Source organism: Balaenoptera musculus, chromosome 5, assembly GCF_009873245.2.
Source record: "Balaenoptera musculus isolate JJ_BM4_2016_0621 chromosome 5, mBalMus1.pri.v3, whole genome shotgun sequence".
Lineage (NCBI taxonomy): Eukaryota > Metazoa > Chordata > Mammalia > Artiodactyla > Balaenopteridae > Balaenoptera > Balaenoptera musculus.
The window spans coordinates 57,038,789-57,053,164 of record NC_045789.1 but is presented as its reverse complement, the minus strand read 5'-3'; the positions used below and the strand labels follow the sequence as shown (position 1 = coordinate 57,053,164).

The window sequence follows — 14,376 nt, the reverse complement described above, 5'->3', positions numbered from 1 at the left end:
TAGCCAGAATTAGGTCTAGAGAGCCTTTGTTTGGGTTTTGGGTTTTTCCATTGACTTGTGATCTCTACTCCTTGCTGCAGATCTGTTTAATTTTACTTTATTTCTATACATTAGCTTCCTATATGTGAAGAAAATTGAGCTAACCTATAGCTGGTGATATTTAGAGATTTAGACAGTTTAAGAAACATATAAAACCTACTATCTCTTGGTCCCCAAGTTCAAAAATCCTGAGGAAGGATCACATTTTACTAATGGTTAAAAGAGACCATATGCATATAAAATATCTTTTGAATTCAGAAATTGTCTATAACTTTGTAAACCTGGTAACTGTTATTACAATGCAATCACTATTAATATACAGTGTCTCTAACTCAGTGGGGTATCACATATGCTGTGTGTCCTAGGCAGTTCCCAGTTACTTAGTGTGGATTCTCCAATAGATTATTCACAAACAAATAATGTCCATTTTATGTTTTAAATCTTACAAAGGTTTAATGCAGTGTCTAGCACAGATAATTTTTTTTTTTTAGCACAGATAATTTTTAATAAAACTGTATAAAATACTGAATAATATGTTTTACTAAAAATCAACAATCCAGATAAGACTCAATTTAATAATAATAAATATAAACTGGTTAGATTTTATTTAAGGTTCAGCTGATTTTATGTGTGCTTGATTTGAGTATCACTAGAAAGATTCATCTCAGAAAAAAAAAATCATGTAGTTAGCAACTTAACTAAGATTACACCATTGATTTTACTTCCTCCAAATTGAATCATTTAATCTATTTCCAGCTTTGATATATGTGTAATAGAGTTGATAACTGCTAAATGTGCATAGTAAATCATTATCAAAAATAAGTACTTGTATAAAGAACTGTTTAAATAAATTGTCTTAAAATTAGTCATAAGTTTAGCTAAAGATTTTAACTATCAAAACTTACCTCAAATTTTAATGTCTTCTATTGAAACTCCCCTTTTAACTAAATATTATTAATGAAACAAAATGCCATGATTTTTTAAGTTCTAAATATCTAGTTCTGCAGCATAAAATTAAAAATTCAAAAAAGTTATAGGGAAATGAAACAATAAAATAATTTTTACATATCTTAAAAATTTACATTTTGCTTTCAATTCAAGCAAAATAAATCAACGCACATGTATTTTATATACGTTTTTCATATAAGCTTGTACAATGGTATCCAAAGCAGTCTTGAGGGAAGAACATGGAGCTGGAAGAATCAGACTCCCTGACTTCAGATTATACTACAAAGCTACAGTAATCAAGACAATACGGTACTGGCACAAAAACAGAAATATAGATCAATGGAACAGGATAGAAAACCCAGAGATAAACCCACACACCTATGGTCAACTAATCTATGACAAAGGAGGCAAGGATATACAATGGAGAAAAGACAGTCTCTTCAATAAGTGGTGCTGGGATAACTGGACAGCTACATGAATGAAATTAGAACACTCCCTAACACCATACACAAAAAGAAACTCAAAATGGATTAAAGACCTAAATGTAAGGCCAGACACCATCAAACTCTTAGAGGAAAACATAGGAAGAACACTCTTTGACATAAATCACAGCAAGATCTTTTTTGATCCACCTCCTAGAGTAATGGAAATAAAAACAAAAATAAACAAATGGGAACTAATTAAACGTAAAATCTTTTGCACAGCAAAGGAAACTATAAACAAAATGAAAACACAACCCTCAGAATGGGAGAAAATATTTGCAAATGAATCAACAGACAAAGGATTAATCTCCAAAATATATAAACAGCTCATGCAGCTCAATATTACAAAACCAAAGAAACCAATCAAAAATTGGGCAGAAGACCTAAATAGACATCTCTCCAAAGAAGACATACAGATGGCCAAGAGGCACATGAAAAGCTGCTCAACATTACTAATTATTAGAGAAATGCAAATCAAAACTACAATGAGGTATCACCTCACACCAGTTAGAATGGGCGTCATCAGAAAATCTACAAACAACAAATGCTGGAGACAGTGTGGAGAAAACACAACCTTCCTGCACTGTTGGTGGGAATGTAAATTGACACAGCCACTTTGGAGAACAGTATGGAAGTTCCTTAAAAAACTAAAAATAGAATTAACATATGACCCAGCAATCCTACTAGTGGGCATATACCCAGAGAAAACCATAATTCAAAACGACACACGCACCCCAATGTTCATTGCAGCACTATTTACAATAGCCAAGTCATGAAAGCAACCTAAATGCCCATCGACAGATGAGTGGATAAAGAAGATGTGGTACATATATACAATGGAATATTACTCAGCCATAAAAAGGAATGAAATTGGGTCATTTGTAGAGATGTGGATGGATCTAGAGACTGTCATACAGAGTGATGTATGTCAGAAAGAGAAAAACAGATATCATATATTAATGCATATATGTGGAATCTAGAAAAATGGTACAGATGAGCCGGTTTGCAAGACAGAAATAGAGACACAGATGTACAGAAGAAATGTATGGACACCAAGGGGGGAAAGTGGTGGGGGGTGGTGGTGGGATGAATTGGGAGATTGGGGTTGACATATGTACACTAATATGTATAAAATAGATAACTAATAAGAAACTGCTGTATATATAAAAAGAAAAAGCTTGTACAATGGTACTAATACAAATTTCATTGTGCTCTTCCTCTACTTCTTGACAAACAGGCTATCTTCTGGGGAAATTCACAAGATAAATTACCTGGCTACTTTCTCTTTAAATACTGGCTGTGAGAGGAGCTAACTTCATATTTTAAAAAAGATCATGTTTATAATACATATATTAGTGATTTTTTCCAACTGAGAATTTTTTTCCATTAAAAATTCAGCACAGAAATAAGAAAATGTTTCAGTGAATGGAGATACCAAAAATCCCATTACAAATTCCTTTCAAATTTTTCTTAAATTTTTAATTTTTATTGGAATATAGTTGATTTACAATGTTGTGTTTGTGCTATACAGCAAAGTGAATCAGTTAAACATATACATATATCCACTCATTTTTAGACTCTTTTCCCATATAGGTCATTACAGAGTACTGAGTAGAGTTCCCTGTACTATATATAGTAGTGTGTATATGTCAATTCCAAGCTCCCAGTTTATCCCTCCCCTTCTTCCCACCCTAGTAACCATAAGTTTGTTTTCTACATTTGCAACTCTATTTCTGTTTTGTAAATAAGTACATTTGTATCATTTTTTTAGATTCCACATATAAGCGATATCATATGATATTTGTCTTTGTCTGACTTACTTCACATAGTATGATAATCTCTAGCTCTAGGTCCGTCCATGTTGCTGCAAATGACATTATTTCATTTTTTATATGGCTGAGTAGTTTCCATTGTATATATGTACTGCATCCTCTTAATCCATTCATCTGTTGATGGACATTTAGGTTGCTTCCATGTCTTGGCTATTTTATTTTTTATTTTCTTTAAAGAAAAGGGTGGAATTTAATCTTTATTTACAGGACACTGCAAGATATGAAATTCCACATAGAAATAAGAAACCCATTGAGAGGAGAAGCTTCATACAGTATGTACCGTTTGGAACTGTTCAAGTATAGTTTCTTTGTAAAAAGTGCTACAATAACAAACCACGTGTAAAGAGTTCTTAGTAGAGAAACAGTAAGACAAACTTCTACCAAACATAGTACACAACAAACAACTTTATGCCTCAGATGTACAATCTAAAAGTTGAAGGTCCCAGCAGTGCCATCCTGAACTTGGAATGTATACCCTTCAGAGGTAGTTTCTGGCACAACATTTTGATCTTCCTCTTCCTCCACAGAGAAATACTTCTCAATCAAGTTTAATGAAGCTTTGTACAGACTCATTTTCATGGTTTTGTAGAGCTTCAATTTTGTCCAAACCTCCACATTCTTCAATCTTTATACTAAGTTTCTCAATTTCACCTAGTTTCTCAGCAGCCTGAAAGATATTTGAGATGGCATCCAGAATAACCAGAATAATTTTAGTGTCTTTCGCAGTTAGGAGGTTCATCAACGGTTCTATTATGCCACAGTGAACAAGGTATACAATCTGCTCAACTGTTCCGCCACTTGTGTAGTTGGTCACAGCCCATACAGCTTCCTTTTGTGTCCTAAAGTTGGCTTTAGAGAGAACGTCAACAAGAAATGGGACTAATCCATGATTTACAACTTGTTGTATCTGGTCCTGGTGGCCAGCCGTGATGTTTGACATTGTCCACGTAGCTTCCTTCTGAATATTAGTTTTGGAGTTTGTTAGCAGGCTGGGAAAGATGGCAAGTGCTCCTGCATCTATTACAACCTGAGTCTGTTCATCTGTCCCAGTGACAATATTCCCTATGGCTCTTAGCGCGGGAGTCACAATTGGCAATTCAGTAGCTCCTAAAAGCTTCACAAGTTGGGGTACAACCCCAGTTTTCACAACCGTTTCAATCCATTCATTTGGACCATCGGTAAGGTAGGAAATAGCCCAGCAGGTATCAGCTAAAACTTCTGGATCATCGTGATGCAGGAGACGAACTAAAGTAGGAAGAATTTACTCAACAGCATCTAAGGGGGGTGCAGGATTCTTGTTGTGACAAAGATTTGAAAGTGTCCAGGTAAGATTACGTAAATAACCACATGCTAAAGATGACAAATCAGGAACCTCCAAAAGTGCGAACAGTGGGTCAACTGCACCATACTTGATAACCAAGTCTTGGAAAACCGATCCATCACCTGCAATGTTTCCTAGAGCCCATACAGATTGTTCACTGATGTGAGTGTGGGGAGATGCCAACAGAGAAATGAATGCTGGGATAGCACCTCCATCTACCACAGCCTTGGTCTGTTCTGATGTCCTGGAAGCAATGTTAGTGAGGGCCCAAGCAGATTCAAACTGAATGGGACTACAATCAGTTCTGCCCAAGAAGGACACAAATTTTGGAATCAAACCAGCCTGGATTATGCTGACTATAGGGGGCTGTTTTTCCCTGGAAAGCAGTTTCCTAGCAGCTTGAGTAGCTTGGAGCTGGCTTTCCAAATTGTTGCTATTTATGCCTTTGACAATGTCATCAACAGACCGATTTACAGTGCGCTGGTTGTTGCGGTTTTCCTGCAGTGGAGAAGCAGCAGCATCTGGAAAAGAGCTGACATTTCTCCTTTTCAGCATCTGGTCACCCTTCTTAGCTTTCCTGAGCTCCACATTCACTTCTATTCGGCGCCGCCTCATTTCTGTACTGTCTTTCCCCTTGTTCTTGAATCTGTTAAGGCGGGCAGATGGTGAATTAGCATTCTCACTGATGGACATCGTTATGAGACAAAGGGAGAAAGCTACACAGCCGGCTCAAGCTTCCACAGGAGGGCGGTGCGGGGCGCACAGGCTACGGATCAACTGCACTAAACGTCTACCACGGTCAGCCCGAGGACGGTGTCTTAGCTATTTTAAATAGTGTTGCTATGAATACTGAGGTGCATATATCTTTTCAAATTATGGTTTTCTCTGGATATATTCCCAGGCGTGGGATTGCTGGATCATATGGCAGTTCTATTTTTAGTGTTTTAAGGAACCTCCATACTGTTCTCCCTGATGGTTGTACCAATTTACATTCCCACCAACAGTGGAGGAGGGTTCCCTTTTCTCCACACCCTCTCCAGCATTTATTCTTTGTAGACTTTTTGATGATGGCCATTCTGACCGGTGTGAGGTGATACCTCATTGTAGTTTTGATTTGCATTTCTCAGATAATTAGTGATGCTGAGCATTTTTCATGTGCTTTTTAGTTATCTGTATGTCTTCTTTGGAGAAATGTCTATTTAGATCTTCTGCCTGTTTTTTGGTTGGGTTGCTTGCTTTTTTTGGACATAAAGCTGCATGAGCTGTTTGTATATTTTGGAAATTTATCCCTTGTTGGTCACTTTGTTTGCAAATATTTTCTCCCATTCTGTGGGTTGTCTTTTCATTTTGTATATGATTTCCTTTGCTATGCAGAAGCTTTAAAGTTTATTTAGGTCCCATTTGTTCATTTTTGTTTTCATTTTCATTACTCTAGGAGGTGGATCAAAAAAGATTATGCTGTGATTTATGTCAAAGAGTGTTCTGTCTGAGTTCTTCTCTAAGAGTTTATAATGTCTGGCCTTATATTTAGGTCTTTGGTCCATTTCAAGTTTATTTTTGTGTATGGTGTTAGTGAGTGTTCTAATTTTATTTTTTTACATGTAGCTGCCCAGTTTTCCAGGCACCACTTACTGAAGATACTCTCTTTCTCCATTGTATATTCTTGCCTCCTTTATTGTAGATTAGTTGAACATAGAAAGGAAAAATATATTCTAATACTCAACAAAAGAAACACTTATTTTAGATTTCAACAGAAAGTCATCCGTATTTTTTAGTTAATGAGTAAAACCATTTGTGTATCTAAACTTCTTCACATTTTTTTTAAACATCTTTATTGGAGTATAATTGCTTTACAATGGTGTGTCAGTTTCTGCTTTATAACAAAGTGAATCAGTTATACATATACATATGTCCCCATATCTCTTCCTTCTTGCATCTCCCTCCCTCCCACACTCCCTATCCCACCCCTCTACGTGGTCACAAAACACCGAGCTGATCTCCCTGTGCTATGCGGTTGCTTCCCACTAGCTATCTATTTTACATTTGGTAGTGTCTATTTGTCCATGCCACTCTCTCACTTTGACCCAGCTTACCCTTCCCCCTCCCCGTATCCTCAAGTCCATTCTCTAGTAGGTCTGCATCTTTATTCCCATCTTGCCCCTAGGTTCTTCATGACCATTTTTTTTTTAAATTCCATATATATGTGTTAGCATACAGTATTTGTTTTTCTCTTTCTGACTTACTTCACTCTGAAAGACAGTCTCTAGTTCCATCCACCTCACTACAAATAACTCAGTTTCATACCTTTTTATGGCTGAGTAATATTCCATTGTATATATGTGCCACATCTTCTTCATCCATTCATCCTATGGTGGACACTTAGGTTGCTTCCATGTCCTGACTACTGTAAATAGAGCTGCAATGAACATTTTGGTACATGTCCCTTTTTGAATTATGGTTTCCTCAGGGTATATGCCCAGCAGTGGGATTGCTGGGTCGTATGGTAGTTCTATTTTTAGTTTTTTAAGGAACCTCCATACTGTTCTCCATAGTGGCTGTATCAATTTACATTCCTACCAACAGTGCAAGACGGATCCCTTTTCTCCACACCCTCTCCAGCATTTATTGTTTGTAGATTTTTTGATGATGGCCATTCTGACTGGTGTGAGATGATATCTCATTGTAGTTTTGATTTGCATTTCTCTAATGATTAGTGATGTTGAGCATTCTTTCATGTGTTTGTTGGCAATCTGTATATCTTCTTTGGAGAAATGTCTATTTAGGTCTTCTGCCCATTTTTGGATTGGGTTGTTTGTTTTTTTGATATTGAGCTGCATGAGCTGCTTGTAAATTTTGGAGATTAATCCTTTGTCAGTTGCTTCATTTGCAAATATTTTCTCCCATTCTGAGGGTTGTCTTTTGTCTTGTTTATCATTTCCTTTGCTGTGCAAAAGCTTTTAAGTTTCATTAGTTCACATTTGTTTATTTTTGTTTTTTATTTCCACTTCTGTAGGAGGTGGGTCAAAAAGGATCTTGCTGTGATTTATGTCATAGAGTGTTCTGCCTATGTTTTCCTCTAAGAGTTTGATAGTGTCTGGTCTTACATTTACGTCTTTAATCCATTTTGAGTTTATTTTTGTGTATGGTGTTAGTGAGTGTTCTAATTTCATTCTTTTACATGTAGCCGTCCAGTTTTCCCAGCACCAGTTATTGAAGGTGCTCTCTTTTCTCCATTGTATATTCTTGCCTCCTTTATCAAAGATAAGGTGACCATATGTGCGTGGGTTTATCTCTGGGCTTTCTATCCTGTTCCATTGATCTATATTTCTGTTTTTGTGCCAGTACCATACTGTCTTGATTACTGTAGCTTTGTAGTATAGTCTGAAGTCAGGGAGCCTGATTCCTCCAGTTCCATTTTTCGTTCTCAAGATTGCTTTGGCTATTCAGGGTCTTTTGTGTTTCCATACAAATTGTGAAATTTTTTGTTCTAGTTCTGTGAAAAATGCCAGTGGTAGTTTGATAGGGATTGCATTGAATCTGTAGATTGTTTTGGGTAGTAGAGTCATTTTCACAATGTTGATTCTTCCAATCCAAGAACATGGTATATCTCTCCATCTATTTATATCATCTTTAATTTCTTTCATCAGTGTCTTATAATTTTCTGCATATAGGTCTTTTGTCTCCTTGGGTAGGTTTATTCCTAGATATTTTATTCTTTTTGTTGCAATGGTAAATGGGAGTGTTTTCTTAATTTCACTTTCAGATTTTTCACATTAGTGTATAGGAATGCAAGAGAATTCTGTGCATTAATTTTGTATCCTGCTACTTTACCAAATTCATTGATTAGCTCTAGTAGTTTTCTGGTAGCATCTTTAAGATTCTCTACATATAGCATCATGTCATCTACAAACAGTGACAGCTTTACTTCTTTTCCAATTTGGATTCCTTTTATTTCTTTTTCTTCTCTGATTGCTGTGGCTAAAACTTCCAAAACTATGTTCAATAATAGTGGTGAGAGTGGGCAACCTTGTCTTGTTCCTGATCTTAGTGGAAATGGTTTCAGTTTTTCACCATTGAAGACGATGTTGGCTGTGGGTTTGTCATATATGGCCTTTATTATGTTGAGGGAAGTTCCCTCTATGCCTACTTTCTGGAGGGTTTTTATCATAAATGGGTGTTGAATTTTGTCAAAAGCTTTCTCTGCATCTATTGAGATGATCATATGGTTTTTTGCCTTCAGTTTGTTAATATGGTGTATCACATTGATTGATTTGGGTATATTAAAGAATCCTTGCATTCCTGGGATAAACCCCACTTGATCATGGTGTATGATCCTTTTAATGTGCTGTTGGATTCTGTTTGCTAGTATTTTGTTGAGGATTTTTGCATCTATGTTCATCAGTGATATTGGCCTGTAGTTTTCTTTCTTTGTGACATCTTTGTCTGGTTTTGGTATCAGGGTGATGATGGCCTCATAGAATGAGTTTGGGAGTCTTCCTCCCTCTTCTATATTTTGGAAGAGTTTGAGAAGGATAGGTGTTAGCTCTTCTCTAAATGTTTGATAGAATTTGCCTGTGAACTTCTTCACATTTTATTCTGTTATTTGAGTGGCCAGGAACTCACCCATTTGGGTTCAGCCAAACTTCAGGTCATTAGCATAAACTGCCAGGATCCTCACACAATTGTTAAATTATGTAAGTTTATTCATTATGTGTTCATGTACTTTTGTTCCAACTGTTTGATGGAAATATATAATTAAATCTTAAAGGAATAAAGGTGACTAATTCTATACCAGAAATGAGCAAACTTTAAAAAAGAAATCAACACAAAAAACAAAACAATCCCGACAACAATGCCTTATAATTAGTATCCTTATTTGGAATAGAAAAGATTATGTAAATATTTATGTTTAGAATTACATATTATATCATTAGAATTAGAATTTATGGTTCTGAGATACAGAGGAAAACAGGAACTATCAAATGAAAACAATTTGCTTCACTTAGGTTTAACAATTATATTTTGTAGCACTAGTGGCTGATTCAGATTGTGGATATAAAATGATTAATTAAGATCTCAAGAAATTGGAGATTAGAATTTCTTTGGTAAATATCACAGCTCTGTAATATATTCTCTTGTCTCACAATGAAGAAAGGGAGAGAATTATTTTCTCTCTCAAGTCAGGTTCAGTCAAGTGGCTTTATGAAAGACCAAACAGATTTTGATATTTGTCCCGTGCAGTCTGCTTACAGAGCCAGGAGGGGTAGTTTCATGAAGACTTTGTGAAGGACAGAACCAGGAGATGTATCTTCATGAGGACACCTCCCAGAGTTTGTTGGGGCACAAAATTATGAGAGCTTTCTCTCAGGGACTAAAAAAGGGGATGGAGACCAGTTATTTTTAAATCTTTCTCAACTGACTGCCTTGAGGAGGCGTGGACCCTCTCAGAAGTGTTACAGGAGGGATTTTATGTGACCATATGGTGCAAGTATGACTTCTCTTAAGTGAAATACAGATGAGGGATCCCCAGTGGAGAACAGTCTCTGAAAAGTCCACAAAGCTTTCCACAAGAGATAGAGTTTGATTACCCACTAAACTTAGAGGATGTCAGTGATAGATCATGATAGTGCTAGTCAACTAGACCTGGCCTGGCTACTGCTACAACACTGGAATGCTCATAAACCATGTTTAGCAAGTTGGAGAGATTGTGAGGAAAAGAAGCATAAGACTAGGGAAAATTAGAAAGAAAATCAATTGTACTCACTTCAGGTGTCCTGTTGGAGCAGGTTAGGTCAGAGGGAGAATATAAGCTGAACTTGAAATATGATTCAGAAATATGATTCAAAGTTTGCCTGTTATATAGTATATTATTAGTTAGGTTTCTCCAGAGAAACAGAACAATAGGATGTGCATGTGTGTGTGCATGTGTGTATATGTAGATAGATGGATAGACAGATACAGATAGATTGATAGATACAGAGATAGATATATACAGAGAGATTTTAAGAAATTGGCTCATGTGATTGTAGAGGCTGCCAAATCCAAAATCTTCAGGCCAAGGTAGCAGACTAGAGATCCAGGGAAGACTTTCAGTTTGAGTCCAAAGGCAGTCTGCTGGTAGAATTCCCTTTTCCTTTAGGGAGCTCAGTCTCTTTTGTATTAAAGCCTTCAACTGATTGGATGAGGCTGTCAACTGAAAACAATGCACCACATGAGCTGTGAGCTTCAGTTTTATTTGGGGACCTTACTGAGGACTATAGCCTGGGAGAAGCCTCTCAGATAGCTCTGAGGAACTGCTCTGAAGAGATAGGGGAGGGGCCAGTATATACATATGAATTTTTTGGCTGGGTCATACATGTAGTCAAGGCTAAAAATATTACTTCTAATCACAAAGAGCAGATACCTCAAGTTAATCATTTTAGTACTTCTTTATGTATTGGAAGATACAAGAATCTGAGGTCATTGAAATTCTTTTTTACAATTTGAATCTGAACTATCTGAACTATTTAAGGGTCCCTATATCCAAAACACAGAACACTTCATCCTGAATTCCTTTCAGGGTATACTGTATGACAGGAACTACAATGGCTAATGACTTGATGGCAAGCAACATTCTTTGTTTTATAAGACCCACACACATGATGAAGGGTAGTCTGCTCTACTCAAAGTCTACTGGCTTAAATGTTAATCTTATCTAAAAAAAATACCTTCAAAGAAAAATCTAGACTGGTATTTGACCAAATATCTATGTATCATGGCCTAGCCAAGTTGATACATAAAATTAATCATTACATATAGGCAGATATTTTAATCATTAAAATAAATTTATTTTGAACTAAGGATAATTAGATAATTTTACTATATAAAAGTAAAAAGAAAAGTCATGGGATTAACCTTGCATCAATGAGATTAGAAAAATTAGCTCTATATGCAAAATCTGTTGGGGGAAATAATTATTTTGCTTAAATCAAGTCTTAAGATAATACAACGTAAGAATGGTAGCAAAGTGAAGAAAAATCCCTCTCTTTCTTTCTCTCTCTCTCAGCTATTACTGATACAAATTAGGGAAAAATAAACTATCTTCTGCAGGAAAAATAGTCTCATATTCAATCTAAATTCCATTCTGATGAACCTAAAAAACAGTCAATTACAAGTCATGAGAACCAATTTAACCGTTTTACAATTTTTACTCTACTCTCCTAGTTTCCTAGTTTTGTTTCTCCAAATTTTTCATCTTTTCAGACTCAAGAACTACTTCTTCCATCCACAAGTTATCAATAGATGAACATGCTGACATTTCTTAGTGAAAATAGAATCAATCAAAAGAGATATTCCACACATTCCTTCTACCCATGAATAAGGAAATTTTGCTTTCATCTAAATTGTTTTAACTACTGTTAGGATGGGGTAAACTCTTATACTCCTTTCTACACCCAACCTCCTTTGTAAACTAGATCTCATCCCTTCTTGCATAACAAAGACATTGCTTCAGGTAGTTTACCCTTCCTCATCCATCATTTTGTTTCTCTAGTGTATCATTCTTAGAACAAACAAATTCTATAGATATAATAGCAAAAGATTCTATAACATCTCTTATTTACAAAAAATATATATATATATTTTGTCTTGACCTCACATTCCCCTTCAGTAACTATCTCATTTTTCCTTCTTTCTTGAAACCAAAACTTCTCAATAAACATTGCCTTACTCACTGACTCCATTTCTTTACCTCCAATTATTTCCTAAATTCACTCTAATCAGACGTTCATACCTACCAGTTCAAAGAAACCTTTTATCAAGGTCACAAGTAGAACAATCTTTGACTCTCTCTTTTTCTTTCACCCCACATCCAAGTCATGTTAATAGCCAATAAGTTTTTCCCTTAAAATTTACACACACACACACACACACACACACACACACCACACACACACAAACACATACACAATCAAATCATGCCCTGTACTGTAGCACAATCTAATCTATGTCACTTGGACTATTTCAGTATTCTCTTAAGTGTTCTCCCTGCTTCCAACATGCAGTCTCCATATAGCAGCCAGAGATTTTTTTTTAAACAAAATTAGATCATATCAACACTCTTCATAAAGCATTGCGATGGCTTCCCGTCTTATTCAAAGTGTAAGTCAAAGTCTTTCTGTTAGGTAGTCAGACATTAGCAGCAAGGAGGTGACAGTGGCGGAAAGACAAGAGGGTAGTAGTCAAGTTACACCCCAACCATCTGGGGACCCTCCCCTGACCCCACTCAGAACAGGCGAAACTATGGTCGGGTGGTAGGCAACTTATCCTGATAAAGAGGAAGTAGAGTGACATGAGGAAACTTCCCCAGGCTGCGCATGCCCAGACTGCACTGGCGTATAGCCTATAGTAAACCCAAACTCATTATACCATCACTATAATAAAATCTGCATGTGGTTTTGCCCCTCCCCCCGCCCGTGAATCAAGGGTAACGGCATGCACAATAATGCACAATAATGAACTTGTTACATAACTCTGGACTGTCAATCGAATAATGATTGATAATAATGACTGTCAATCGAATAATGATCCCCTGTCACTCACCCATGATCGCACCCCACCTCCTCGATGAACATTTCTTATAAATGCCCTTAAGCCTGTACAGGATGGCTGGTTTCACTTCACAGAAACAGCCCGCTCTCCCTCTGAGAGTGTAACTATGCTTTAATAAAATTTGCCTTGAGCTTAAGCCCGAAGTGGTAGTCTGCAATTCTTTGCTTGCTATCACAAGGGCCGAGACTGCTGGTCCACATCTTCTGCTGACCTCCTGGATCGGAGCTATTTGACACAACGCACGCCAACCCGGTAACATCTCCAGTGGTCTATAGAACTACATGTGATCTTCTCCCCACCACATATATGGTTCTCTAACTTCATTTTCAACCTTCATCTCTGTAGTTTATTCTCTTCCAGGACTATTTACTTCCTTTATGGGCACCAAACACACCAAGGATGTTCTTATTTCAAGTCCTCTGCACTTGCTTTTTCCTCTCCCTGAAACCTCCCCATGCCTCCATGTGGGAGATGCTCACTCTGACACTTCTTTCTGTTATCTGAACTATTGCAACTTTGTCACAGAGGCTCTGACTGATCACTCTCTATAAAGTAGTCAGACTTACCCAAGATGCCCTGTCCCTCTTACCATGCATCACATAACTATAGAGTACACATGATTTATTTGTTTATTTCTTACTCCACCTGAATGTGGTATTTGAGTGGATGTCAAGAACGTTATCTGTTTTGTGGAATGACTTAGTCCCTGCACCAGGAATATTACCTAACACTCAGTAGATGTTCAATAAATATTGTCAAAATAATGGATAGATGGATGAATTAATGGACAAATGATGGTTATATTGTGGTATCAGAGATTAGAACCTTTATACTGTTCCACGGACCAAACATGAAGGAGTAATTTCTTCTAAAAACACTTGTGCATTTGAAACAGAGGATGTTATCCCAATTACAGGATAAACCTCAAGGATAAAGCAAGATTCCAGATAAAAGTTGGTTTACTATGCCTTTATGCATACAGATCTTAGCCTCACAGGCTTACCAGTGCTGGGCCAGGAGAAAAATTATTTTAAGCTTTGAGGTAGCATAGAAATAGCTAAGAGAGTTAGTTGGGACTGAAGTGGGCAGAGGGCTTGCAGTAAGGGAAATTCCATTGAGATCTTCATGGATAGATGATGGAGGTGAAGGAGTGGGGGGCATGAGG

General features: G+C 36.8%; 1 protein-coding gene across 1 annotated transcript; it reads right to left on the bottom strand.

Annotated features, from left to right (window-relative positions):
- Nucleotides 1–2,676: 2,676 nt before the first annotated feature.
- LOC118895711 (importin subunit alpha-1-like) lies at nucleotides 2,677–5,342 on the bottom strand. Its single transcript, XM_036853169.1, is given in 3 exon segments — nucleotides 2,677–2,688; nucleotides 3,704–3,866; nucleotides 3,868–5,342. Coding segments are annotated over 2 exon segments (1,587 nt in total). The 5' UTR covers nucleotides 5,316–5,342; the 3' UTR covers nucleotides 2,677–2,688; nucleotides 3,704–3,727.
- Nucleotides 5,343–14,376: the final 9,034 nt, after the last annotated feature.